At 52.1% G+C, this 24,315-nt stretch overlaps 1 protein-coding gene across 1 annotated transcript; it reads left to right on the forward strand.

Annotated features, from left to right (window-relative positions):
- The first annotated feature begins 9,570 nt into the window (after positions 1-9,570).
- Positions 9,571-21,405, forward strand: LOC140736350 (immunoglobulin superfamily DCC subclass member 3-like). The gene is made up of 9 exons (XM_073062342.1): positions 9,571-9,774; positions 9,816-10,015; positions 10,623-10,873; positions 11,287-11,451; positions 12,000-12,185; positions 13,858-13,962; positions 15,777-15,924; positions 18,246-18,378; positions 18,489-21,405. The coding sequence occupies exons 1-9, from the start codon at positions 9,571-9,573 to the stop codon at positions 18,531-18,533; spliced, it is 1,437 nt and encodes a 478-aa protein (XP_072918443.1). The 3' UTR covers positions 18,534-21,405.
- The last annotated feature ends 2,910 nt before the right edge of the window (positions 21,406-24,315 follow it).

Raw genomic sequence — 24,315 nt, forward strand, 5'->3', positions numbered from 1 at the left:
CCAGCACTCTCTGTGATAAAAACACATCCCTGACATTGCCCCCCACACACCCAGCACTCTCTGTGATAAAAACACATCCCTGACATTGCATCCCACACACCCAGCACTCTCTGTGATAAAAACACACCTCTGACATTGCCTCCCACACACCCAGCACTCTCTGTGATAAAAACACATCCCTGACATTGCCCCCCACACACCCAGCACTCTCTGTGATAAAAACACATCCCTGACATTGCCCCCCACACACCCAGCACTCTCTGTGATAAAAACACATCCCTGACATTGCCCCCCACACACCCAGCACTCTCTGTGATAAAAACACACCCCTGACATTGCATCCCACACACCCAGCACTCTCTGTGATAAAAACACACCCCTGACATTGCCCCCCACACACCCAGCACTCTCTGTGATAAAAACACACCCCTGACATTGCATCCCACACACCCAGCACTCTCTGTGATAAAAACACACCCCTGACATTGCATCCCACACACCCAGCACTCTCTGTGATAAAAACACACCCCTGACATTGCATCCCACACACACAGCACTCTCTGTGATAAAAACACATCCCTGACATTGCATCCCACACACCCAGCACTCTCTGTGATAAAAACACACCCCTGACATTGCATCCCACACACCCAGCACTCTCTGTGATAAAAACACACCCCTGACATTGCATCCCACACACCCAGCACTCTCTGTGATAGAAACACACCCCTGACATTGCATCCCACACACCCAGCACTCTCTGTGATAAAAACACATCCCTGACATTGCATCCCACACACCCAGCACTCTCTGTGATAAAAACACACCCCTGACATTGCCTCCCACACACCCAGCACTCTCTGTGATAAAAACACACCCCTGACATTGCATCCCACACACCCAGCACTCTCTGTGATAAAAACACACCCCTGACATTGCATCCCACACACCCAGCACTCTCTGTGATAAAAACACACCCCTGACATTGGATCCCACACACCCAGCACTCTCTGTGATAAAAACACACCCCTGACATTGTATCCCACACACCCAGCACTCTCTGTGATAAAAACACACCCCTGACATTGCATCCCACACACCCAGCACTCTCTGTGATAAAAACACACCCCTGACATTGCATCCCACACACCCAGCACTCTCTGTGATAAAAACACACCCCTGACATTGCATCCCACACACCCAGCACTCTCTGTGATAAAAACACACCCCTGACATTGCATTCCACACACCCAGCACTCTCTGTGATAAAAACACACCTCTGACATTGCATCCCACACACCCAGCACTCTCTGTGATAAAAACACACCCCTGACATTGCCTCCCACACACCCAGCACTCTCTGTGATAAAAACACACCCCTGACATTGCCTCCCACACACCCAGCACTCTCTGTGATAAAAACACATCCCTGACATTGCATCCCACACACCCAGCACTCTCTGTGATAAAAACACACCCCTGACATTGCATCCCACACACCCAGCACTCTCTGTGATAAAAACACACCCCTGACATTGCATCCCACACACCCAGCACTCTCTGTGATAAAAACACACCCCTGACATTGCCCCCCACACACCCAGAACTCTCTGTGATAAAAACACACCCCTGACATTGCATCCCACACACCCAGCACTCTCTGTGATAAAAACACACCCCTGACATTGCATCCCACACACCCAGCACTCTCTGTGATAAAAACACACCCCTGACATTGCCCCCCACACACCCAGCACTCTCTGTGATAAAAACACACCCCTGACATTGCATCCCACACACCCAGCACTCTCTGTGATAAAAACACACCCCTGACATTGCATCCCACACACCCAGCACTCTCTGTGATAAAAACACACCCCTGACATTGCCTCCCACACACCCAGCACTCTCTGTGATAAAAACACACCTCTGACATTGCCCCCCACACACCCAGCACTCTCTGTGATAAAAACACATCCCTGACATTGCCACCCACACACCCAGCACTCTCTGTGATAAAAACACATCCCTGACATTGCCCCCCACACACCCAGCACTCTCTGTGATAAAAACACATCCCTGACATTGCCCCCCCACACACCCAGCACTCTCTGTGATAAAAACACATCCCTGACATTGCCCCCCACACACCCAGCACTCTCTGTGATAAAAACACACCCCTGACATTGCATCCCACACACCCAGCACTCTCTGTGATAAAAACACACCTCTGACATTGCATCCCACACACCCAGCACTCTCTGTGATAAAAACACACCCCTGACATTGCATCCCACACACCCAGCACTCTCTGTGATAAAAACACATCCCTGACATTGCCCCCCACACACCCAGCACTCTCTGTGATAAAAACACATCCCTGACATTGCATCCCACACACCCAGCACTCTCTGTGATAAAAACACACCTCTGACATTGCCTCCCACACACCCAGCACTCTCTGTGATAAAAACACACCCCTGACATTGCATCCCACACACCCAGCACTCTCTGTGATAAAAACACACCTCTGACATTGCCTCCCACACACCCAGCACTCTCTGTGATAAAAACACATCCCTGACATTGCATCCCACACACCCAGCACTCTCTGAGATAAAAACACATCCCTGACATTGCCCGCCACACACCCAGCACTCTCTGTGATAAAAACACATCCCTGACATTGCATCCCACACACCCAGCACTCTCTGTGATAAAAACACACCTCTGACATTGCATCCCACACACCCAGCACTCTCTGATAAAAACACACCCCTGACATTGCATCCCACACACCCAGCACTCTCTGTGATAAAAACACACCTCTGACATTGCATCCCACACACCCAGCACTCTCTGTGATAAAAACACACCCCTGACATTGCATCCCACACACCCAGCACTCTCTGTGATAAAAACACACCCCTGACATTGCATCCCACACACCCAGCTCTCTCTGTGATAAAAACACACCCCTGACATTGCATTCCACACACCCAGCACTCTCTGTGATAAAAACACACCCCTGACATTGCATCCCACACACCCAGCACTCTCTGTGATAAAAACACACCTCTGACATTGCCTCCCACACACCCAGCACTCTCTGTGATAAAAACACATCCCTGACATTGCATCCCACACACCCAGCACTCTCTGTGATAAAAACACATCCCTGACATTGCCCCCCACACACCCAGCACTCTCTGTGATAAAAACACATCCCTGACATTGCATCCCACACACCCAGCACTCTCTGTGATAAAAACACACCTCTGACATTGCCTCCCACACACCCAGCACTCTCTGTGATAAAAACACATCCCTGACAATGCATCCCACACACCCAGCACTCTCTGTGATAAAAACACACCCCTGACATTGCATCCCACACACCCAGCACTCTCTGTGATAAAAACACATCCCTGACATTGCCCCCCACACACCCAGCACTCTCTGTGATAAAAACACACCCCTGACATTGCCCCCCACACACCCAGCACTCTCTGTGATAAAAACACACCTCTGACATTGCCCCCCACACACCCAGCACTCTCTGTGATAAAAACACACCTCTGACATTGCATCCCACACACCCAGCACTCTCTGTGATAAAAACACATCCCTGACATTGCCCCCCACACACCCAGCACTCTCTGTGATAAAAACACATCCCTGACATTGCATCCCACACACCCAGCACTCTCTGTGATAAAAACACACCTCTGACATTGCCTCCCACACACCCAGCACTCTCTGTGATAAAAACACATCCCTGACATTGCCCCCCACACACCCAGCACTCTCTGTGATAAAAACACACCTCTGACATTGCATCCCACACACCCAGCACTCTCTGTGATAAAAACACATCCCTGACATTGCCCCCCACACACCCAGCACTCTCTGTGATAAAAACACACCCCTGACATTGCATCCCACACACCCAGCACTCTCTGTGATAAAAACACATCCCTGACATTGCCCCCCACACACCCAGCACTCTCTGTGATAAAAACACACCCCTGACATTGCATCCCACACACCCAGCACTCTCTGTGATAAAAACACACCCCTGACATTGCCCCCCACACACCCAGCACTCTCTGTGATAAAAACACACCCCTGACATTGCATCCCACACACCCAGCACTCTCTGTGATAAAAACACATCCCTGACATTGCCCCCCACACACCCAGCACTCTCTGTGATAAAAACACACCCCTGACATTGCATCCCACACACCCAGCACTCTCTGTGATAAAAACACATCCCTGACATTGCCCCCCACACACCCAGCACTCTCTGTGATAAAAACACACCCCTGACATTGCATCCCACACACCCAGCACTCTCTGCGATAAAAACACACCCCTGACATTGCATCCCACACACCCAGCACTCTCTGTGATAAAAACACATCCCTGACATTGCCCCCCACACACCCAGCACTCTCTGTGATAAAAACACACCTCTGACATTGCATCCCACACACCCAGCACTCTCTGTGATAAAAACACACCCCTGACATTGCATCCCACACACCCAGCACTCTCTGTGATAAAAACACACCCCTGACATTGCCCCCCACACACCCAGCACTCTCTGTGATAAAAACACATCCCTGACATTGCCCCCCACACACCCAGCACTCTCTGTGATAAAAACACACCCCTGACATTGCATCCCACACACCCAGCACTCTCTGTGATAAAAACACACCCCTGACATTGCATCCAATCACCTTAAAATTATCCACCCTCATATTAGCTGTTTCTGCCCTGCGAAGAGCTGCTTCCCAATCTGTCTATGTCTCTTATTATCTTGTACACATCAATCTAGTCAACTCTCATCCTTCAATAGAGAAAAGCCCTACCTTCCTCATGACATGCTCTCCAATCCAGGCTACATCCTGGCAAATCTCCTCTGCACTCTCTCTAAAGCTTCCACGTCCAACCTATGATGAGATGACCAGAAGTGAACACAATACTCCACGAGTGGTTGAACCTCGCGGCTCTTCCCCAGGACTAGTGAAGGCTTGCACACTATTTGCCTTCCTAACAACCCTATCAGCTGATGGGGTTGACCATTGTGAAAAAGAGGCATCAGTCATCAGTATGGGCGGGGACAGCGTGGGGAGATTTAGTGGGACTGGAAGCCTTTAAGAAAGTTGTTCCAGGTACAAGACCATAAGACATAGGAGCAGAGTTAGGTATTTCAGTCAGCCAAGTCTCTCCCCCCCCCCCCCCCCAATGCAATACATCCTTTCTTACGCACGGTCCAGAACTGCTCACAATACTCCAAGTGAGGTCTGACGAAAGGCTCAGCATCACATCACTGCTCTGATATTCTCGTCCTCTTGCACGGGCCTTCCTCACCAGCAGCTCAGCCTGGAAGACAACCTTTCCGGAATCCTCACACCTCAGATTCCTGAATTTGCTTCCCATATGGAAAATAGTCTATGCCTTTATTCCTTCTACCAAAGTGCACGACCATACACTTCCCAATACAATATTCCTTTTTCCATTTCTTTGCCTAATCTCCCAATCTGTCGGAGTCGTTCTGCAGGGCATCCTCAGCACTAACTGCCTCTCTGCAAGCATGCTCTCATTTCCCACACCCATGGGTTCACAAACAGTTTATACATCCTCCTTGCAGTCCCCGCACCAGGAACAGGATCCCCTGCACCCGTTGGTCAAGGGGAAGGTCTGAAACGATGTCCCCTGCTCCCGTCTCAGCCGCCGTCACGTCCTTCTGTCCCTGACAGATGCCCTGAAGGTGGTGTCGCAGGTAGAGAGGGTGGCGGAGAAGGCAGTCGACGTGCTGACCTTCGTCAATCAGGGCACAGAGTGCAGAGCGACGCACACAAAGTGCTGGAGGAGCTCAGTAGGCCAGGCAGCATCTATGGAAAAGAGTGAACAGTCGACGTTTTGGGCCGAGACAGGAAAGAAGGTGGTGGGGTGGGGGGAGCGGAGGAAGAAGCACAGGGTCCTCTTCCTCCCCAGTCCTGATGAGGGGCCCCGACCCGAAATGTCGGCTGTTACTCTCGGACAGGGATACTGAGCTCCTCCGGAGTTGCTCTACTTTGGATTTCCAGCATCTGCAGATTTTCTGGTGCCCGGGCGTTATGTTGCGGTTGTGAAAGGCATTGGTGAGGCCGCGTTTGGAGAATTCTGGTCACCCTGCTGTGGTAAAGATGCCGTTAAGCTGGAGATTCACCGGGATGTTGCCGGGACTGAGAGAGTTTGGACACGTCCGGACGTTATTCACTGGAGCGCGGGAAACTGGGGGGCGATTTATAGAGGTGTATGGGGGGTAGAAATCCTTCCTCCAGGGTTACTAGAGAGCACGGGTTTCAGCTGGGGGGGCGGGAGAGATTCAATAGGAACCCGAGGGGCAACCCGAGGGTGGTTTGTGTGTGGAACGAGCTGCCGAGGGAAGTGGTTGAAACAGGTACAACGATATTTAAACGGCACTTGGACAGGGATATGGGCCAAATGAGTGGCTTAGATGGGCGCGATGGGCCGGAGTATTTGTCTCTGGGCTGTATAATATTATGACATACGGTACGTGTATGTAGGTTGCAAACGCTTAGGACACGGGGCGTGAATGCTGACAACCCCTCCCCACACACACGGCGCGCCCCGTAGCCCCATGAGAACAGACAGATCGACTCTCACTGACCCGTCCTGAACAGAAAGGTGAAAAGTCTAAACAGTTCTCACGCAGAGCCGGCGGACGGACACAGCGTTCAGCAGACCGTGTCTAAAGCAGGTCCCTGAGACGGGTCACTGTCTCCGCCCTCTGCCCCGACCTTTCATGGACAATGGGCAGCCAGACAGAGTGGGGGCGTCCGTGGCGGGGACCCTCCCCCCTCCCCAGGCTTTGCTCGGTGGGGGGGGGGCGGTGCAGAGAGCAGTAGCAGGTAATTAATCAGCCCAGTGAATGGAGCCCCATTACATGGGAAATGCGGACGGTGCTGTGACTCGGCCCGAACTGCAGGTCCCTGCCCGTGGCCTGGTCTGCGGAATGGAACATCTGCCTCCCCTTTTACCCCAGCGCGGACCACCTAACCCACCCGCCAAGTGTGTACTGGGCTCAGGGATGACAGCACCTCCCCTCCCCTACCTGATTCGACCAGCGTCTCCTCGGCCCGCCAGCGGGGTGGAGGGGGGGTGGATGGACGTATCTCACCCAAGACCAGAAGTCAACAGAGCAGAATTAGGGCATTTGGCCCATCGAATCTTCTCCGCCATTCCATCAGGGCTGATTTATTGTCCCTCTCAACCCCACTCTCCTGCCTTCTCCCGTCACCATAAGATCTCTCCCTTTCTTCCTCTACGAAGCGGCCGTCTCCCCTCCCCACTCACGGTCCTAATGCAGAGGCCCCGTCCGAAACTGGACCCAGCCCCGCTCCTACCGTCCGCGGACGCTGCTCTGCCCCCTGAGCTCCTCCAGCAGTCTCACCCACCAACTAAACCCTCCCTCCCTCCCTCCACCGCCGGCGCACGATGGCTACTCTATGGCCACCTACTCCGACAGAACCGCTCAAACCCGACCCTCACCCCACAGCCCAGGGCACCCCTCTACCATCCTGAATGGATCCCATTTAACTCACATGAAAATGTTGAATAAATGGTCTCCAAATTTCCTCAAATTTAACTAAGGAGTTAAAGACCACACTTCTAATTTTTTCTAAACTCAAACAGGAAATGGTTTGAGAGAGCCACTGAAATACAGTTGGAGGATTAATTTCTTTCCAGTTCAATAAAATAGATCTTCTAGCCAATAGTGTAGCAAATGCAATCATTCGCTGAGAAGAAGCAGATAAGCACATATTATCTATCATAGGTAGACCAAAAATTGCAGTAAAAGGATGTGGTTGAAGATTAATATTTAAAACTCTTGAAATGATATTAAAAATATCCTTCCAATAGCTTTGTAAACAAGGACAAGACCAAAACATATGAGTCAATGTAGCAATATCAGAATGACATCTATCACAGGTTGGATTAACATAAGAATAAAATCGAGCAAGTTTATTTTTAGACATGTGGGCTCTGTGTACAACCTTGAATTGTATTAGAGCGTGTTTAGCACAAATAGAGGATGAGTTTACCAATAATAAAATTTTTTCCCATTGCTCAGTAGATATAGGGCAATGCAATTCTTCCTGCCATTCCTTCTTAATTTTTTCTGATATATCCGGCTGTATCTTCATAATCATATTGTAAATGATAGCTACTAAACCCTTTTGATAAGGATTAAGAGTTAAAATTCTCTCTGTAATGTCCAGTGGACATTCTTTCGAAAAAGACTTTAATTCATTATATAAAAAATTTCTAATTTGTAAGTATCTAAAAAAATGGGTTTTAGGTAAATTGTATTTGTTAGATAACTGTTCAAAGGACATAATGTTATCATCCAAATACAGGTCACGAAAACATTTTATACCTTTTGTTTTCCATAGGAAAAAAGCCTGATCTATAGATGATGGCCGAAAGAAATAATTAGATATTATAGGACTTGACAGTATAAACTTATTCAAGCCAAAAGATTTACGAAATTGAAACCAGATTCGTAATGTATACTTAACTATGGGATTAGTTATCTGTTTATTAATTTTGAGTAACGAAAAAGGAAGTGAAGATCCTAAGATTGAGATCAATGAGAAATCTTGCACAGATTTACATTCCAAATTTACCCATTGTGGGCCAGCTACTGTAGTCAATTCTTGTGTCCAAAATATCAAATACCGTATATTAACTGCCCAGTAGTAAAATCTTAGGTTTGGTAAAGCCAAGCCGCCCTCTTTCTTTGACTTCTGTAAATATTTTTTACCTAATCTAGGATTTTTGTTCTGCCACAAATAGGAAGATATTTTAGAGTCAACCATATCAAAAAAAGATTTAGGAATAAAAATTGGTAATGCTTGAAATAAATATAGAAATTTAGGTAATATCATCATCTTAATGGCATTAATTCTGCCTACCAAAGACAAAGAAAGTGGGGACCATCTATTAGCAAGTTGCTTAATTTGGTCTATTAAGGGGAAAAAATTAGTTTTAAACAAATCTTTATGTTTTTTAGTAATTTTAATACCTAAATAGGTAAAATAATCTGTAACGATTCTATATGGTACATGATTATAAATTGGAATGAATGGATCCCATCTCAGCCCCGGTAGCGCGTTCCCCGCTCCCACGGTTCCAGTTTCTCGGGGATCTTGTTAGAATCAAGATTGCTTCGTTATTTCCAGTTCAAAGGTGAATAAGATAAAAAGCAAAGATCGATTCAATGTCTATAAAGTGACGCGGGGCACAAGAGTATCTGCAATAAGGTGACTCGGGCAGGAAGAGATAAGAAGGTGGTTGTTCAGGGCGGGTTGCCGGGTTGCAGTCTTACTGCTTGGGGAAAGTAACGGTGTTTGAGTCCGGTGGTGGTGGTGCTGCCTCAGACGCCTCTTCCCCGGTGGGAGCGGGAAAAGCAGTCCCATCAGCAGGCAGGGTGGGATCTTTCATGAAGTTGCCGGCACTCTTGGGTATCTGTGTAGGCAGGTGCCGGTGATGCGTTGGGCAGTTTTGACCACCCGTCGTAGAGCCCTCCTATCTGCCGCAGTGCAGTTTGCATCGCAGCTTGTCAGAATGCTGACTCTACTGTACATCTTGTGCGAGTGTGGGTGTGCGGAGTCCAGCGTCTGCTGCCTCCTCAGAAGGCAGACGATGAGCGATGAGATCCTGCCCTTGCGCAAGGACCCCGCTCCCTGCGGGGTGGGGATATTGTTGCTGCCCCCACGCTCCCTGTGCTGGAGGTTGAGCCTGTCCTCTCCACTGCCTCCGCAGCTCCCCCGGAGTTTGTGCAGTGGCCGCAGTCGATGAGGAAGCGGGCAGGCAGTACGGCTGTCTTCACCTGCGTGGCGCAGGGGGTCCCGGAACCTCACCTCGTCTGGCTGAAGAACGGCCGTGAGCTCTCGACTCCTAGCGGCAACATCAACCTGACCCACGGCAACAGGTATCCAGGGCGGGCGGGGGGGGGGGGGGGGGGTCTGCAGGGGTCCCGCGGTCTCTCCCCCCCCCCCGCCTTCACCCGCTATCATTCCTCTTCCTCACCCACTCAATTCTCACCCCTTCCTCCCACCATCCCGCTCTCACTCCCCACCCCTCCTTCCTTCTTGCTCCTCCCTCACTCCTTGCCCCGCTCCCACCCTTCCTATTTGCCCCCTTGTCCCTCCCTTGACCTGCTCCGCTCTTCATCAGTCCACTCCACCCCACCTTTACCATCACTCTTTGCTTCCTCCCTCCCTCCCCTCATCTCTTTCCCCCTTAATCTCCACACCTTTTCTCCCCTTTCCCCATTTCTCTCCCTCACTCCGTGCCCCCACCCTCCCGCTCTCACTCCTTGTCAGCCTGCCTCCCCCCCCTCATTCCTCACCGCTGCTTTCCCTCAGTGAGGTCTCCCTGTTGCTCTGCCCTCCCACCCTACTGCCCCTTCCTCGCCCCCTCTCCCTACCGAATGTGCGCAGTGCTCAGCGTGGGAGAGGGTGCAGGGTGGTGGTAGGAGGGCAGTGGGGCTGTTTCCGTGACCACCCACACCCCCCCCTGCACTGTTTCACCCTCAGCACCCTGATCATAAACCGTGTGAGGGCATCGGACGAGGCCATCTACCAGTGTGTGGCCCAGAACAGCGCGGGCACCAACCAGGCCAGCGCCCGGCTGGCAGTCACCCTGTCCCAGCAGCTGCCCGCGCCCCCGGCGGAGCCCCGTGCCGAGGCCCTCTCCTCCACCGCCATCCGCCTCTCCTGGCGGGAGCCCTCGCACTCCGTCACCGAGGAGATCATCGGCTACGTCCTCCACATCCGGCCCGCTGCAGGTGGGTGGGGTCGGGGAGGGAGGGAGGGAGGGCAACAGTGAGAGGGAGACGGGGTGCTAGGGGCGTGAGGAGGAGGGGCAAAGTGGAGCGAGGGGGAGAGGGAGGTGTTGGGGAGGGGCAGGGAAGGTTAGGAAGGCTGGGGAGGAGAGGGTAGGGTTGAGAAGGAGGAGGGAGGGCAAATGATAGAGGAGGGAAGATGAGGGGGAGAGGGAGGGTAGATGGGGAGGAGAGATGAGGGGTAGTTGGGAAAGGGGATGAGGGAATGGGAGGGAAAGCGGGGAGGAGGGAGGGGAAGAAAGGGGTGGGGAGGGGAGAAGGGAGTGGGAAATGAGAGGTGGGAAGGAGGGAGGGGGAGAAAGGGGAAGAGGAGGTGGGGAGGGTGGGGAATTACTGACCCTGTGGCGGCTCTACAGAGGAGGCTGGGAAGGAACTGCAGGAAGCAGTCAGTAAGACGACGTTCGAGCACGTCTTCACCAACCTGCGGCCCAGCACCAAGTACTCCATGTATGTGCAGGCCTACTCCCCCGTGGGGGCCAGCGACCGCTCCCAGCTCGTCACCGCCATCACGGGAGGCGAAGGTGAGGAACCGCCGTCTGCGGAGCTGGGGAGCGGGGAGGAGAGAGGGGCAGTCAATGCGGAGCCATGCCCTTCGGTCACCTACACGAGGACCAGACCAACAGTGCGGCGCTCCCTCCTCACCGTCCCTCCCGCAGGAGGACATGCACAAGGACCGTTATACCCCAGAGAATTGCTCCTTATCCCACTCAATGTCACCGTGCTGCATGTGTGTTCCCTCAGATCTCCGGTATGTGCATTCAACTCTCCCAGACCCCTGGTGTGCGTGCTTGTCTCCCTCTGGGCTTCCGGTGTGTGTGTGTGTGTGTGTGTGTGTGTGTGTGTGTGTGTGTGTGTGTGTGTGTGTGTGTGTGTGTGTGTGTGTGTGTGTGTGTGTGTTCACCTCCCCCAGGACCGCTGGTGGGCACATTCACCTCGCCCCGGAACCGCCCCCACCCCAGTGTGCGCATTTGCCTCCCTCCGCCTCCCGACGTTGGCGAACCCCGGGGTGCAGGGTGGGTACCCCCCTCCAGTCCTGGCGCCCAAGTTTGTGACTGAACCGCCCTTCCAGTTCCAGATGTGATGTTCTTCGCCCAGGTGTTGAACTCCACGGCCGTGCAGGTGTTTTGGGAGCCTCCCCACCGGCCCGGGCTAGTCCAGGGCTACAAGCTCTTCCACCGGCAGCTGCCAAGCCCTCGGGTGCAGGGACCCGTCCTGCTTCCCAGCTCAGCCACCACCTACATCTTCCCCCACCTGGGTGAGTACCAGCGCTAAGGGTGCCTCTTTGCAGATTCCTCCCAACAAGGACTGGCCTGGCACGCCCTGTGGGCACCTTGGGCGGAAAGGACCCGCATCCTGCAGTCTCGGGTGTTGGGGGGAGATTGAACTCAGAGGGCAGCCGGAAGTTGGGAGGCATAACACTCAGCAGGTCAGGCAGCGACTGTGGGGAGGGAAGGGGCTTATGCCTCAGATCAGCCAGCAAGGATGGAACTTCCGAAGTGTCCCAGGCTTCAACGTATGACGTTTGTCTCGTTGCCAAGTGTTCCCGGGTTTCAGAGGGGGTGAGGTTCGTGAACTTCTTTCTGATGGGAAGGGTGAGGGGCTTTGGGATCCAGAGCGTCAGTGTCTCGGAGGTTCTGTTTCGGGTGCAACCGCAAAGTAGGCAAACCAGCAGCTCCACTTCCTTCGAGGTTTAAGGAGATTCAAAGGCTCTGAAAAGTCTTTACGGATAGCATTATCTTGTACCATCGAGACCCCCATGTACGGGATAGCAAGCGGCTACAAAGACTGGTGTGTCTCAGCATTGACAGTAAGCTTATTATCGAAGTACTTGTATGTCACCTTGAGATTCATTGTCTTGCGGGTGCTCACGGTAGAAGTAAGGAACGACACTAAAATCAATTAAAAACAAACACACACACACACACACACACACACACACACACACACAGACTGACAAACAACCGATGTGCTAAAGAAGACAAACTGCACAAATTCAAAATAAATAAGTCATAGAGAACCTGACAGTGAGTCTGTAGGTTGTGGATTCAGTTCAGATTTGAGGTGAATGAAGTTCAGGAGCCTGATGGTCGAGGGGTGAACCTGGTGGTGTGGGACTGTACCTCCTGCCCTATGGTAGTAGCGAGAAGAGAGCCTGGCCTGGATGGTGAGGGTCTCTTGTGACAGCTCTCCTTGCCGATGTGCTGAATTGTGGGGAGGGCTGTGTCCAGCATTTCCTGTGGCCTTTTCAGTTCCTGGACGTTGGCGATTCCATTCCAGAGCATGATGCAACCAGTCGGGGTCCTCTCTGCTGGGCACCTACAGAAGTTTGTCAAAGTTCTAGCTGACATGCTGAATCTGTGCAAACTTCTGAAGAAGTAGAGGTGCTTTCTTTGTGATAGCATGTTCCACCCTGGGCACAGCTCTCCCCGCCATTGCGGAACATCTACCAGAGGCAACAACAAGGACCCACACCAACCAGGTCATGGCGAATTCTCGATGCTGTCCCCACGTGGGAGAAACAGGAGCCCAAAGACTCACACCTCAAGGCTGAACAGCACCTTCTTTCCCACTAGCATCAGGTCTTCAACCCACTCGGAAAACCATCCTTCAGTTTGCAATAATGTCGTTACGTTTAACCTCTATTGCTTCTGTATAAATTATGTTAAATTGAGTTCTGTGTTGCTGCTGCAAGAAGCTAATTTGGTGTTTCCCCTGACAATGAGCTCAAACCCAGCAGCTGTGCCCCCCCCCCCCCCAGCTGATCGGGTGAGTGGATCACTGTGTCCAAAAACTATATCGGCAACGTTGCCCAGTCTGTCCCACACAGCCCAGTGCTTGGTCTCAAGGGTCACACTGCCCACCCAATGAACTGGAAGCAACTCTGCCCATATGCTGCGCTCTGATTCCCCCTCGCTCTGTGTTTGCAGAACCCTCGACCTTGTACGAGATCAAAATGCAGGCGTTTAACCAGCATGGCAGTGGCAACAGTACCGTCCGTTTTGTATCCCTCAGGGAGAGCCCGGAGAATCCAGGCAGGTCCAGATACTCTGCGTGTGTGTGATCACGTGTATTTACGTGTGTGTGTGTGTGTGTGTGTGATCACGTGTATTTACGTGTGTGTGTGTGTGTGTGTGATCACGTGTATTTACATGTGTGTGTGTGTGTGATCACGTGTATTTACGTGCGTGTGTCTGTGTGATCACGCGTATTTACATGTGTGTGTGTGAGATCACGTGTATTTACGTGTGTGTGTGATCACGTGTATTTACATGTATGTGTGTGTGTATTTACGTGTGTGTGTGATCACGTGTATTTACATGTATGTGTGTGTGTATTTACGTGTGTGTGATCACGTGTATTTACATGTGTGTGTGTATTTACGTGTGTGTGTGTGTGTGTGTGTGATCACGTGTATTTACATGTGTGTGTGTGATCATGTGTATTTACATGTGTGTGTGTGTGTGTATGCACGTGTCTGTGTTTGTTCACAGTGAAGTTGGTTATCTGGTTATCAAGATTTACAGAGGAACTTTGATCAAGTTGGGTAAGTGGGCCAAAGGATGGCAAATGCAGTTTAATTCAGATAAGTGTGAGGTGTTGTATTTTGGGGAGGTAGATCAGTGTAGGAGGTTCACAGAGAACAGCCAGGGCCTCGGGGAGTGTGGTATAAGCACAGGGGTCCTTGATAGTGGCATCGCAGGTAGACAGGTCAGTGAAGATGTTTGGTACACTGGCCCTCCTCATTCATGGCATTGAATATGGAGTTTAGATGTTATAATTTACTTGTACAAGGTTTTGGTGGGGCTGCATTTGGAATATTGTGTTGAGTTTTGGTCACCCTCATAGGAAGGTGCCAATAGGATGGAAGGGGCACGGAGGAGAATTATGAGGATGCTGCTGGGACTGGAACAGGGAGAGGATGAGCAGGATGGGACTGTTTAGACAGAGGGTAGGTGGCTGAGAAATTATTCTATTGAGGTTATGGGGGGCAAAGATAGGCTGAACGCACATAGTTTTCATCCTAGGGCTGGGAAATCAAGAAATAGAGGGCACCAGTATAATAAGAGAAAATAAAATAAATATATTACGGAACAGTACAGGCCCTTCAGCCCAGAATGTTGTACTAGCCTTTTAACTTGCACAAGATCAATCTAACCCTTCCCTCCCACATTGTTCTCCATGTTTCTGTCGTCATTGTGCCTATCTAAGAGAGTCTTAAATCTCTGGGTCTGGCTGTCCACTCGACCTGTGCCTCATATCGTCTTATACACCTCTACTGAGTCACCTGTCATCCTCCTTTATTCCAAAGAGAAAATCCTTCACTCACTTTTCCTTGCTCTCCAATTCAAGTAGCTTTCTGGTAAATCTCTGCACCCTTTCTAAACCTCCCACATCCTTCCTATGATGCGGCGACTGAACACGTTATTCTGAGAGGAGAGAGATTCAATAGGAACGTGATGGGCAAAGTTATCTGTCAGTATATGGACAAGCCAGGGGATGTGGTTGAGTCAGGTACATTAACAACATTTAAAAGGTACAGTACTTGGACAGGAAAGGTTTCGAGAGATACGGGTCAAACATGGGCATATGGGACCAGCTTAGATGGGAATCTTGGTCAGAATGTTGGGCTCAAAGACCTGTTTTCCTGCGGAATCAGTCCATGATCTCTTACACCACCATGAATTTGACTTCCATTGTGTCTTTTCATCGCTGCGTTTATCTGTAATTCATGCTCTGCATATTGTGTGTGTGTGTGCACGTGTGTGTGTGTGTGTGTAGGTTTGACACTCTACCTGTACCTCACTGTACCTGTGCACCAGACATCAAACTCAACATAACTGCGCAGTCTTGTTCCTCGTAGCGCCGTCAGACCCTGGCTGTGACTGCCGGAAGCCCCAGGAAGCCTCACTGAGTGGGATCGTGGTTGGAATTCACATTGGGATTGCCTGCATCATCTTCTGCATCCTGTTCCTGTTGCTGGGATACCGGAGGAGGTAGGGAACAGAGGGGACTGAGAGTCAGCGGCGTCTGCCATTCCTTCTCGGTGGCGGATCCGCCCATTCCGATCTCTCCCCACCAACCACCTCTCTTCCCTCTCCCCACCCACCCTTCCCTCTCTCTCACCTCGTCCCCACCAACCACCTCTCTTCCCTCTCCCCACCCCCTTCCCTCCCCCTCCTCCTCATCTCCTCTCCCTCCAAACAAACATACCCCTTCCTAGCCTCTCTTCCTCTAGCAACCCACCCACACCCTCCCCTCCCCTACTACCCCACCCACCCTTCCCCCAGAGAGAAACAAAGTCTCATCGTGAAATGGGGAGGGCAAAGTTCTTCACTCAGAGGGTGTGGAACAAGCTGACGGAGGAAGTGGTAGATGCGGGGTCGATTTCAACATGGAAGAGAAGTTTGGATGGGAGGCTATGGTCCAGGTTCAGAATGAACTAGATGGGGTGTGAGGCCTGTCAGAGCAGTCACTTGGTCCTTTCCGTACATTCAATGGAAAGGTTGACTGAGCGAGGGCTTGTCTCTTTGGAGCGAAGGAGGATGAGGCATAGACTGAGTGAAAAGCTAGCATCCTTTTCCCCAGAGTGGAATGGCTAATACAGGAGGACATAACTTTAAGATGATTGGAGGAAGTGTAGTGGAATGTCAAAGGTAGTTAATTTTACACAGAGAGTGGTGGGTGTGTGGGACGCCCTGCCAGGGGTGCTGGGAGAGGCAGAGACATTAGGGACATTTAAAAGTCTCTTCAATATGCACGTGGAGGGTTGTGTGTCAAAGTGCTCTCCGCAGTACATTGGTAGAAGTTTTTGAGTGTTTTAGTTGACAAACCAAATCTCCTCAAACTCCTGATGAAATATAGCTGCTGTCTTGCCTTCTTTATAGCTGCACCGATATGCTGGGGCAGGTTAGATCCTCAGAGATACTGACACCCAGGAACTTGTAATTGCTCACTCTCTCCACTTCCGATCCCTCCATGAGGACTGGTGTGTGTTCCCTGGTCTTACCCTTCCTGAAGTCCACCATCAGCTCTTTGGTCTTACTGACGCTGAGTACAAATTTGTTGTTTCTGTGACACCACTCAACTAGCTGGTATATCTCGCTCCTGTACACCCTCTCGTCTCCATCTGAAATTCTGCCAGCAGTGATTGCTTTATAGATGCTGTTTGAGTCATGGGCGCAGAGAGAGTAGAGCAGTGGGCTAAGCACGCATTTCCCTGGAGTGCCAGTGTTGATTGTCAGTGAGGTGGAGATGCTATTTCCAATCCACACAGGTCGTGGTCTTCTGGTTAGGAAGTCAAGGATCCAGTTGCAGAGGGAGATAAAGAGGCCCAGGTTCTGTAGTTTTTTGCTCAGGAGGTAGGAATGGTGGTGTTAAATGCTGAGATCGTGTCTGTTGTAGACCTACAGGCGATAGGCAAACTGCAGTGGGTCCAGGTCCTTCCTGAGACAGGAGTTGACTCTAGCCCTGCAAAACCTCTCAAAGCATTTCATCACCGTCGATGTGAGTGCTACTGGGATGATAGTCGTTTAGCCAGCTCACCCCGCTCTTCTTGGGCACTGGTATGATTGTTGTCCTTTTGAACCAGGTGGGAACTTCTGACTGCAGCAATGAGAGATTGAGAATGTCTTTGAATACTCCCGCCAGTTGGTTGGCACAGGTTTTCAGAGCCTTACCAGGTACAACATCGGGCCTTGCTGCCTCGTGCAGGTTCACCCTCTAGAAAGACATCCAGTCAGCCAATCTTGTGGCAGCAATTCATTGCGTTAAAACTTGCAGACATGGTCACGAGGTCCAGTTGTTGTTCAGAGCTCAGTGACTTTCACTGTTGGTGCCAGATGGGGCGGTTTGAGTATCTCAGAAACTGCTGATCTGGATTTTCACGCACACCAGTCTCCAGAGTTTACCGAGAATGGTGTGAAAAACACTTTAAAAATCCAGTGAGCGAGCGGCAGTTCTGTGGGTGAAAACGCCTCGTTAATGAGAGAGGTCAGAGGAGAATGGTCAGACTGGTTCAAGCTGACAGGAAGGCGGCAGTAACTCAAATAACCTCACGTTACAACAGAGATGTACAGAAGAGCTTCTCTGAATGAGCAGCACATCGGACCTTGGTGGATCGGCAGACCACTGGCTCCACTCCTCTACCTAATAAAGGGCCACTGCGTATGAACCAGGTACAGACAGAGGGGTTGGTTTAATGTGGAATCATAGTTAGCACAGAGACGGTGGGCCGAAAGGACGGCTGTACACCTGCCCGGCTGGTTGGGTGTCTGATATCTCTCTCACTCCCCCCCCCCGCCCCCCACAAACACAGGCTGTTTGATTGTCGTGGCTTCAAAGAGAGCTGGTCGGTACCCCAGTCACGGCACAGCACAGCCCTAGACGGGCAGAATGGCAACCTGGAGCCTGAGGGGAAAGAGGACCGGGCACTGGAGCTGACAGAGCTGGTGAGTGTCCAAGGCCGGGTGCCGGGGTCCTATCGGAGGCGGATGGTTGGGTGTGGTGGGGCTTACCCTCTTCAGCCTTGCTCTGACGACAGCTTGTCACTCTCTTTCAGAAGGGGGACCAAGGGAGCCCGGTTCACCTCGAGCAAAGAGCCTGACAGCGTCAGACCAGAGAGAGGGACCGACTTCGAACCAAAGGACCGACACTGCGCCCGGAGCCCAGTTCAAGTCAGCTTTAACCAGCTGAACTCGGCTTTAACCAGCTGCTTTAACTGGCCTCCCATTCGCAATTACGCGTATGAACAGCCTTTCCAAAGACTTCTACCTCAAGAGAATTGTATGTTTCCAAAAAAGCCATTGTCCAAGCCTCTACCTCAGTAGCCGATCACACCCTACACTCCTCCTCACCCCCCCCCCCCCACCCCCGAGCGGGGCGAAGAGGGGAAGTTGGGTGAGGTTGATGGAGGGGTGGAGGGGAACAACACTGACCTCAGGCGGCACCCAAATATTCCAAACCGGCCGCATCCCGTCCAAAGATTATTCGTGAGTAGCCGGGGCCGTTCTCGGAGACTTTGAACTTGCCAAGTAACTCTCCGTGGTTTCAGGGTGGGAGTGCTGGCAGGCAATGAGACCCCTTCCCCCCCACCACCACCCCATCAAACCAACCCCACCCCGCTCTCCCTAGTCGGCGTGGGAGCCCGTTCGGCTGTGTGGGGACTGGGGACAGGTTCCTGCTCCGTGACCAGACCAAAGATGCAGATCCCGGTGAGGAGGGGGAGAGTGGGAGGAAGATCCCCTCGCCCATTCAAGGACTGTTAACCGGCCCCTCTTCCCCCGAACTATCCGTCAGTGGAGGCGGGTCTCCTTTGCTTCGGAGACTGGCGGTTGGGAGAGAAGACCCGTGTTGGAGCCCTCACCCTGTGGCTAAATCGTGCGAAAACAAGCGGTGACGGCCGGCTGCACAATCAGTTTTACAACCTGTCCGGATTCTCCGCACCCTGGTGTCCACTGTCCCCATTACCCCGGCTCCCCGACAACCAGAGCGCCCGGTACCCGAGATTCGCAGTGATAATTATAATTACCCGAAAAGAAGCCAAAAGACTTAGCAGTTTAAGTCACTGTTAACCAAATGTTGCCTTGATTACTACCAAAGTATGAAAGATTATACTGTAGCGATGTGCTACACACAGCGCTGAAATAACGACACAGTCGGTAAGTCGTTTCGAGACTAGTTTATTCAAACTTCGCGGCGCTGGCATTTAATCCCTAGCGCCCGCCCTCTCCGGGCGGAAATGACGTCAGAGGGCATCACGTCTTCCCCCCCCCCCCCCTCCCGCGCGCTGGCTATTTGTGAGCCTGCGCAGAAAGTGGGTCGCCACACTACGAGCTTTAATTGTCACATGTTCAGAACGGAGAGTGAAATGTGCAGAGGTGGGGGGCAGTGTGCAAATGTCACCAGGCTCCCCGTACCAACGTGGCCCGCAATGTACTCATGGGAACCCGCGGGGCCACGGGGGGGGGACGTACAAACTCCTTACAGGCGGCGATCGGTAATGGCGGCCGCTGTAACTCGATACCGCTGATGGCTACGCCTCCGAGTCGCCCGGAGTTTGCCCTGACTCCCCCCGGTTGTTCCACGCGAAGGAAGATTGTGTTTGTGTCTGTGGGTGGGTGAGAGACGGGGGGAGGTGGATATCTGCAGAAATGCTTCCTTGCTACCCCCCCCCCCCACGCCTGCGGGGGAATTGGAGGGAGCACGTACCCCGTGAAGGGGTCGTTTGCTCCGCCCAAAGTCAGCGTGGGCAGATCCTCCCTCACGCTCGTCTTTTTTACTCTTTCGGCAGGGGTGTGTCCGCGCATAACGAAAGTGGGAAATACATGAAAATGTTTAGTTGGAGTTTATAATGACGTTAGGTTCCCTTCCCCCACACACGTTTTAATTATATTTTACGCGCTAGTTTTAGGAAAGAAAGATAGATTAGGGTGAAGAGTTGTGTAGGGGAGGGGTTGCGGATTGTGTGTGACACCCCCCCCTCTTCCAGAGATTACGGGGGAAGGGTGTGACCGGGTTCCTAAAGGTGGTCCCGTCCTCTAACCCAGCGAGCAAAGTCCAACTGTTATGGGAGAATCCCGGCCACAGTGCTAACCGTCCCTTCCTATTCTATCCAACAGGGTTCAGCGAACCAACTTCAATAAGTAGTCTGCCGATCTGAGTTTTCACATTAGCAGCACAGAATTCCACATTTATCCCCGCTCTACAGAGGCAGTTACAACCCCCATTCCCAAGACCACCCCTCCCCAGACATTACTCCAGATCCCCGTGACCCTGTCCCTGATCCGGCGCCAAGTCTGGGAAATCCGTCGGGTCCCAGCGGAGGGAGGGAACACCCAAGGATCATTAAACTGACGACCTCATCTCACCCCAGGGTGGAGGTGCGCCCCGCGGGGGTGGGGGGGGGGGAGACAGTCCCCGGATCACTGCGCAGTCTGTGCGTGTGCGTCGGTGTGTGTATGGGAGGGTGTGGGGCTGAGTGTGTGTGTGACTGTAGATGTCTGCGTGTGTGTTTGAGACGATGTGTTTGCGTGTGTGGGAGGGTGGGGGCTGCCTCGGTGTGTGTCTGATTGCGGGGTGAGTGTGACCCGAACCTGAGTGTGTGTGAGAGAGAGAGCGAGCGAATGTTTCTGAGTGTTCCTCGGAAGTTACAGCCGAGGTTAACGGGCATGAGCTCGCAATGGCGTGCGTCTGAAACAGCCTCTCACAACCAGGTCCAGCTCCCGGCCTTCACACGTGCTAAACCCGGCAGAACGGCTTCTACTGACTGAAGGGGCAAAGGCGGCTTACTAGCGCCTTTAAGCCAGTCGCTTCGGGCAGATGGGGCTCATCGGAAGGAGATCTCTGATCTCAAACCTCCGCTGCCTTGTACTCGTGGGGTAGGTAGACTTCGGGAGTGAACCCCGAGGGAATATTCCGGATCTGGAGTCCCTACTTTCAGTTCAACGCTGATTGGCAACTCCGGGGGTGCCGAACTGTATCAGTCTCTGCTGTTCATCAGCTGCGTGGAGTGGGGTGGGGGGGGGAGTCTGCTGCATGGGGAACCGCTTGCTCTCCAGATGTACTGTCCAGACATGCGTATCTAAACAGCTAAGACGTAATACCATGGTCGACCCTGACCGACAGAGGCCCTCCCCTTCTCCTGTGCGTGCCGGTGTTTGTGTGAGTGGGGAGGGGGCGCGTCGTTACGTGTGACATTGGGCGCTTGTGTGTGGGAGGGACAGCATGAACGGGGCCTGCCTGTGTGTGCGTGTCCCGGAGATCCACAGCCAGGGAGAGTTGTGTTGTCCTGTTTCTCTGTGAGGAGGGTTCCTGTTCCTCTCCGCGGCGTCCGGCAGCGAGTTTCACCTCCCCAAACAGATAGACGCACCCATACTCCCGGTCTGGGTTGAAAACATTTAGTCTCTGATCACTGCACGCTCCCTCCTCCCACTTCTGTAATCTCAGCACCCGGTCCACATGCAGGATCTCGACTTGAAGCGTTGGCCGTAATCACCAGAGTCTCCGACAAATCACAAAATGCTGGAGGAACTCAGCAGGTCAGATAGTGTCGGCGGAAAAGAGGTTTCGGGCCGAGACCCTTCTACAAGGGAAGGTGGGCGGAGGGGGGGGGGGGGGTGATAGGTGAAGCCAGGCGCGTGGCAAAGGTAAGGGATTGAGGACGGAATCTGATAGGAGAGGAGAGTGGACCATGAGGGAAATGGAAAGAGGAGGACCACCAGGGGAAGGTGTGAGGCCAGAGTGGGGAGAATGATCAGAAGTTGGAGAAATCGATGGAAAATTTCCGCTCCCCCTCGGGGTTTTCAACCAACGTCGACTCTCCACAGACGCTGCTCGACCCGCTGAATTTCTTCCAGCCGTTTCACTCCTTGTTCCAGCCCGCCGCTTCCTCCCTCCCGACCCCGGTGTTTCTCTTCACCCCCTCTCCTCCAAACCCCATTGAAGTCATTTCCTCCCTTTCCCCTTCGACGCTTCCCAGTATCTCGTCGTTAACCACGTTCTACAGACCAGTCCGTCTCCACTGAAACCAAACCCATGCCTTCCGTATCCGTCCCGGTCAGCTGATGGATGGAGATACCGCGCGGAGAGAGGACCATTGACCATTCATTTACACCAATCCTACATTTTCCCAGCAGATGTCTCCTCCCTCCTCCCCACCCACAATATTATACCATCGTGTAAGCGGGAAAGGAGGGAGACCAGGAGATGGACGTCTTGTCTGTCACACACACACACACACACACACACACACACACACACACACACACACACACACACACACACACACACACACACACACACACACAATCAGATTGAACCCAGGTCTGTACCCGTTGTGCCACAGCGTCGCTGTAAATTGTAGCCCATGTCTCAAGTCCCCTTCCCGGCGTCGGGTTAAGCTCCCATGAAGCACCCGGGACGTTTCGCGAGTTTAAAAGAGGTGAACTACACAGTGAAAACTACGCCCCCTCCCCCTTCTTTTTAAACTTCGCTCCACGGTTGTGTTCGTGTCAAAGGGCGAACGACTGCAGATTGTTCCCGGGGCTATGGGTTGGGGGGTTAGTACTGTCTTCCACCTGACACATTCTGCTGTACTTCTACCTCCTCCTTTTGAACCAGGAATTGTTGCCCCCCCTCACCTGGCCTCGAGCCACCCAAAGAGCCTTCAAAATTAACCATACCCTCCCACTGCGTCCCCTCGCAGTGACATTGAATTTTTGAATAAACTCGTTTCACTAAAACCGGTGTGAGTTGCTAATTTGAATGGGTCCTGGCGATCGGTTCTAGTTCCAGCTACACTCTCTATCTCTGCATTCCACGGTCGAGGGTGGGGGTTGGGGGCAAAGAGGCGTGAGGAGCTGAACTCAAGGCAGAAACATAATGGGAATGAAGGCTGACACTTGATTCGGACTCACGAAGGTTCTAATGAAAGGTCTCTGCCCAAAACGTCAGCACTTTTATTATTCAAGGCAGAGCTAGACGGGTTAGAATCAGAGAGAGAAAGGCGAGACGAGCTATCGAGTCTGTGCTGACCATCTAATCAACCTTCCAGATGGAGTCTGGACTCTCATTGTCGATTGTCCACTTCACTCCACAGAAGCTGCCTGACCCGCTCCAGATTCCAACTTCCGTACTCACTTGTTCGATTTACACTGATCATTCGCAGACAACACGTCCGTGTTGGTGAGGGATACTTAACCACCGGACCCTGAGCGTCACAGGGCCGTGGGAGGAAAACTGGAGCAGCCGGGAGTCCATGCGTTCACAAGAAAGAGCAAACGCCGTGCACACAAGAGATGGTCACTGACTCCCAGCAGGGGTACGGTACACACGTTCATGTATATATTAACGGTGTGCATCAACAGACCAGAGTGAATAAGGGTAGACAGCAATATCTCCACCGTGAACACTGGTGCTCCTTAAGGTTGCACCCTCAGCTCCCCGCTCTAATCCCTGTACACACAGGACTACGCGGCCAGATTTCACTGTAACTCCATCTACAAGTTTACAGACGATACCACCATAGGGGGCCGTATCTCAAATAATGATAAGTCGAAGTACAGGAAGGCGAACGGGAGCTTAGTAACATGATGTCATGACAACAACCCTAATGTCTGCGAAACAAAAGAGCCGGCCACTGATTTCAGGAAAGGGGTTGAGCCACCTGTTCCCGTTTTGAGGTGCTCAGGTTGAGAGCTTCAAGTTCCTAGGGGCGAACATCAGCAATAGCCTGTCCGGGTCCAATTACACAGCAAATCGCAGCAGCTCTACTTCCTCAGGAGGCTCGTCCGATGCACCAAGCATTCTATCTGGATGAATAATGACTGCGTATGGCTGCTCCACAAGAAACTGCAGAGTCGTGGACGTGGACACAGTTCAGCACATCA

This window comes from Hemitrygon akajei, chromosome 11 (genome assembly GCF_048418815.1).
Source record: "Hemitrygon akajei chromosome 11, sHemAka1.3, whole genome shotgun sequence".
NCBI classification, from domain to species: Eukaryota; Metazoa; Chordata; class Chondrichthyes; order Myliobatiformes; family Dasyatidae; genus Hemitrygon; species Hemitrygon akajei.